A 5,229-nucleotide genomic window follows, 5' to 3' on the forward strand; every position below is an offset into this window, starting at 1 on the left:
AGAAGCTACAGCATGCTCCTAATTGCTCTGTAGCATTGTATAACTGATGAATGAACTGACACCAGCATGCTTTTTTCTGCCTGCTCAGTGGTTGAGAAAATTAAATCATTTGCACTAGTGTTACAAGATACAGAAAGCTGCTAAGAAGAAAGGGCCCTTGCTTCAGTCTGTTTTACAAGCTGGCTGCAAGGAGAAGAGTTTTGAAAGGAGTTTTACAGCAATTCCAGTTTTTCTTTCTCATTAATGGTTAAAAATCAAAATTCCTAAGTAGGTGTTGCAACAAAGCAGGAGCCAGTTTTGTGCCCTTTTTTTACAGCAAGTAGAAGGAACCACAGCTGCTGTGTTAAAAGCAAGTAAGTAACACTGGAAGAAGGATTTTGTATTTAAGCAGGATAATTCCTCTTGGGCAGAGTAGACATAGCACACTAACCCTCCAGTCAGTACCTGGTGATTCTGGCCTGCTGTGATCAGCTCCTGTGCCCAAGGTGCATGTTGCTGTTCATAGGCAATGGTGTTTGATGGCACAATCCTACATTTTGCGTCAGGATGGGGCTGCACAGCAGCAGCAGCTGGTGTTATACTAGCAGTCTCTGCTTTTGCCTGATTTTCTTCATTTTGATTAATTCACAGAAACAATAAATATTTTAGGAAGTGATCAGGGCTTTCAAAGTATTTTCACTATAGTTTAAAGACAACTGGAGTTTAATTGTATGTTCTTTAAAAAAATCATAGAGCCATGAATGAAAGTTACATTAAACTTTCTTTTAATTGAAGACAAATAAAAGAACCAAGGGCTCAAACACGTGTTAAAAAGACATCTTCTGTTCCCCAATGTCTTCTCTCGAGCAAAATATACAGCACATATTATATATAACATAACTACATTCAAGTACCAAACAGAATTTACATTTTCCCAAACAGAGAAAATAATGCACATGATTTACATACCTTAAACCCAACCATGCATAAAAACACTGCCAATAAATCAGGAGTTGGACATAATTCATCACACTACTGTGTATTATTCTGAAGTATCGTCAGCGCCACTGGAATGCATTAACACTTGGGAGTTTGGGTTTCTAACCTTTAACCCTGCTTTAAAGTCCAACTGGTCAAGACTTACTTGTCCAAGATCTGTTCAAATTTAGGGTTAATAAAAGAAAATCCATCAAATGCAGATTGGTCCATGGACTCGATCAGGTTTTTGTCACTGTAAGACAATTTTGGCTTCTCACTCAGAAATTCTCTGTCAAAGTTGTTGTAGTCACTTGCTGATTTCTGTGTTAGACAGAGAAGGAGACAGTTAGAGGCACACTTTTGTAATTTCTTCCAGAACAAACTGCTTAAATACAAAAAGGCTGGGGAGTCCTTGAGTTCCCTCCCTCTGCTTTAGAGAGAAAAAAATAATCTCATTTTAACCTATTTTAACAACACTGTAAGATCATAACTGGGCAATTACTTATTGTTAGTTGAAACCAAACAAAATACCAAACAAAAGTAGTACCAGGTTGCTGTGAAGAACCACTGGGATTTCTGATAATGATGCATAATTACTCAAAGATTCTCTATTGACAAAGCCAATGCAGCACTTATTTAAGACCAACATTTCTTGCCAACATTAGCTAAAGTGTTTAAATTCCTGAGAGCATTTTATGGTCTATACTTGTTCAGAGATAAAAAAGTGATGCTCTGTAGCAGCTGCATTTTGTGTCTAGTTAATCTGTGTGTGTTTCATTAACATTCACATTACTAAAGACTGTTTTACCCTCTGAACCTCCAAAGGTTGCTGTTTGTAGGATCCTTATGCTTCCAGAGTTCTCACTTCCCTGGGACCATGAAACCTTGTGTTCTTGAAGGGGACTGCTCTCCTCCATTGAGTAAAAGTTAAGTACATTTAGACTGTTGCCTCCATATCATTTCACCTGTTCCAGTAACAGGGTGGAGGAACAGTGGTTTGGATTTTTAACTAGGTGAGATCAAGCAGCAGCATCCCATGGTGATACAGATTATGAGTAACACACAGTCTGTTCTTTAGATAAACATCTAAAGGTAACATAAAGGTAGATAAACACGTTCAGGTAACATCCATATGTGTGTTAGTTCTAAATTCAGTCGCATAGAGAATGCATCTTTTTGCCCCCTTGGAGACTCTTGGATGAGTTTGAAACAACAAAGATTTATTGCTTGCACAGAGTCCCTGCAGGCAGGTACTGACTGAGCAGCCTTGAGTTATTGGTACTTGTTCCATATGGCATTACAGAAAAGAAAACCACAAGCAATCAACCACCATTTCTAGCATGGAGGAGAATGGGGATTAGAATTACCCATTGGTTTTCCTAAAGATTTTGTTCATGAAGAAGCTCCTTGAGAGAGCACAGGAACACAGACATAACAGATAGACTTCAGGGCACTCAGAGGAATATAGTGCGCCTTTTTATAACTGAATCACATAACTATCTCATTTGTAAAATGTGAGCAGAAAATGACAGTAGGATACTTTGAGCAGGTTAAAGAAGTCACCCCTTAGCCCTAGGCTCTGTTTGCTACAGAACAAAGGAGAACCAACGTACCACTTTTGGCCTGAAAGGAGGGTCCACCTCCCTCTTCTCTAGTGCTGTCCAGTTGATTGTTTTGAAGAAAGGATGGTCTCTGATGTTCCCAGTGACCCCAAGTCGTTTTGCTGGATCCCTTTCAAAGAGCTGCAAAAGAAAACACCCAGTAAACCCTTACAGCTGCTCAAAAAGGCATGTGGTAGTGGAAGAATAACAGCTATGCTGCTAATTGCTAGCAGTAAACAGACCAGGAGTAATTTATCTTACCTGACTTTCCCTTTGTAAGAGCAATTTGCTTGCTGCTGAACAGCTTCTTTCCAAAGCCTAGATTTGTCCCTCCCCAGACAGAGGGGCCATGACCCATGTGCTGATCCTCAGTCCTACCTTTTCTAGTATATCTTTCGATTCCTTTGTAATCCAGCGTGGGTAGTGAGGGGTGTCCACTCGGATTGACTCAAACAGCTCATCTTCATCATCCCCATGGAAAGGGGATTGGCCAATCAGCATCTCATACAGCAGGACCCCAAATGACCACCAGTCCACAGAGAAGGTGTACCGCAAGCCTTGCAGGATCTTGTTCCGCAGAAGAAGAAATACAAGTGATTAGTAAAAGGAAGCAATATATACCAAAAGCCAGAGAAGAGATTTTAAAAGAGAATCTTTAATAACCAGGGCATTTTTGGGAGGGGGGGGAATCCATCTTGCTGAGAAATTGTTGCCACTGATGCATATCTGCCATTTTATCCTTTGCTGCTGTTTGTGGGAATGTGGCCAGTTCCATGGACAGGTCTTTGCTCTCATTCAGAAGTTTTCTCCATTAACTTTAAACAACCATATACCTGGAAAACATCTTCTCTAATTTCTTTACAAGATGAAAGGAGAAGCAAGTAGGGCTGAAATGTAGATTTTTACTAAACAGGCTTTGACAATCTGTAGCTTTAAAAGCTAAACATCTTAGTTGGGCTACTTTGCAAGTGAGATGTAAAAAACCAGCTATAACACAGGGTATTTAACTTGGTGAGATTTCCCTTAGAAGCTGCTTTTGTTTTGAATTCTGGTTATTTGCATGGGCACAAGTCTGTTCTCCACCTGCAGTGTATGTAGATCCATTTTCAGACTCCCAACGTGTGCTGGCTGGAAAAGCTTTAGAGAAAACCAGCTCTTCAAAAACTGAGCATCTGAACTCTGAACCATGGTGTTAAACTTGCACCTATTAGAATACTTCCAGATCTCAAGTCCCTTCTATACAGAACTCAGATTTAAAGGTTTTTTTCTGTGATAATTAGACTTTGGCTTTTCTGAACTACCAAGAGATGATAAATCACAGCAGCTGTTCTAACACTGGTGCTTTAAATCCAGCCCAGCAGTGTGTGGCTGTGCCATACTGACCTCAGGGGCGATGTAGTCTGGGGTCCCACAGAAAGTGCTTGCCTTGTTGTCACCAAAAACATTTTCTTTGCACATTCCAAAATCAGCTATTTTAATGTGGCCTTCTTTATCAAGCATCACATTGTCAAGTTTCAGGTCTCTGCAAAAGGTGTTAAAAAAATAATTGTCTTTTAGGTGAGTAATTTTTTTATTCAGATGCACATGGTTCTTTCACTGATAAACACCTCTGTACAGCACACACAGAGGCTTTTCAAGAAAATAATAATCCATCAACACAATCCATACAAAATAGTACTTTTGTGCTTTGGAGGCAGGAGGGAGAAGGGAAGAATTCTTTCCTGTCAGAGAAAATAAGAGGCTGAGGTGCATATAGAGAGTGTGACCTTATAATCCTCCACATTTGCTTTCAGATCCAAAGCACAGCCAGTGCTTCTGTTGCTTCTGGAAGGCAGCGTGAGTTAATGCCCCAGCAGCTGACACAGCAGTGCTGCACCAGCTCTGGGTCTCAAAAGAAGGATTGTGTTGGATTCTGAGAGCCTTTGGCAGGGGCTTGAGTGTTTGAAGCATGTCCAACAATTAATGCTACCTGTGACTTGTTCCTGGTTACAGCACAAGGGTGTTCATGTGTTGTGGCCACGGCCTGTGAAGTGTCCTATTCATGCTTTATTTTTCAGAATAACACTATTCAATCAAGTAAGAGCTTTTTCCCAGCAGTTTCCAAAAGCTACATTCCCTCCCTTTGACCTTGGTGCATTTTTCATCCATCTGGCTGCAAATGCACATACCAAGGAGGAGAGGCTGAAGAGAAACTGCACAGCCCTCTGCTTACCAAGAAAGATTGAAAGAGAGCAGATGATTTTACATAAGAACAGGGCAGTATTTTCTCCTGGCTAGCTGAAGTTCCCAGTACCAGCTACTTCCACTGCTCAGAGCTTGAGCTGCAGCTCAAACCAAGAATCCTTGATCTAATGCAATGCACATAAACTTTTCCATGTCTGGACATCAATTTACTCGGGTGAGCAGAAGTTTAATATATTTGGGATGGGCAATAATCACAGTATCTTACAGCAATTACCTGGCTACAAGTCCTGAAATCTTTTGTATGATGTGCTCTCACATGCAATGCCTACCTAAAACTGCCCTGATTCAGGTTCTGGGGTTATAATGATGAACATCCTGTGTGAGATGGTAAAACCAGTACCTTTGGTCTTGCTGGAAAATGGTATTGTTTCTCTGAAAATATTTCATACTAAGATATTTCTTCCAGGAGTAGTCTAATTTACTGTAG

The 5,229-nt window shown here is 40.4% G+C and overlaps 1 protein-coding gene across 1 annotated transcript in view; it reads right to left on the reverse strand.

Moving 5' to 3' along the window:
• Positions 1-1,066: 1,066 nt before the first annotated feature.
• LOC103801725 (protein kinase C delta type-like) overlaps positions 1,067-5,229 on the reverse strand; it is a gene marked incomplete at its 5' end in the record, with an annotated part of 5,434 nt that continues 1,271 nt past the window's right edge. The window contains 4 exons of the mRNA XM_009074149.1: positions 1,067-1,278; positions 2,571-2,699; positions 2,937-3,125; positions 3,942-4,080. Coding sequence (XP_009072397.1) covers positions 1,120-1,278; positions 2,571-2,699; positions 2,937-3,125; positions 3,942-4,080 — 616 coding nt within the window. The remainder of the gene's footprint in view (positions 1,279-2,570; positions 2,700-2,936; positions 3,126-3,941; positions 4,081-5,229) is intronic.

This window comes from Acanthisitta chloris, unplaced genomic scaffold (assembly GCF_000695815.1).
Source record: "Acanthisitta chloris isolate BGI_N310 unplaced genomic scaffold, ASM69581v1 scaffold33104, whole genome shotgun sequence".
NCBI lineage: Eukaryota > Metazoa > Chordata > Aves > Passeriformes > Acanthisittidae > Acanthisitta > Acanthisitta chloris.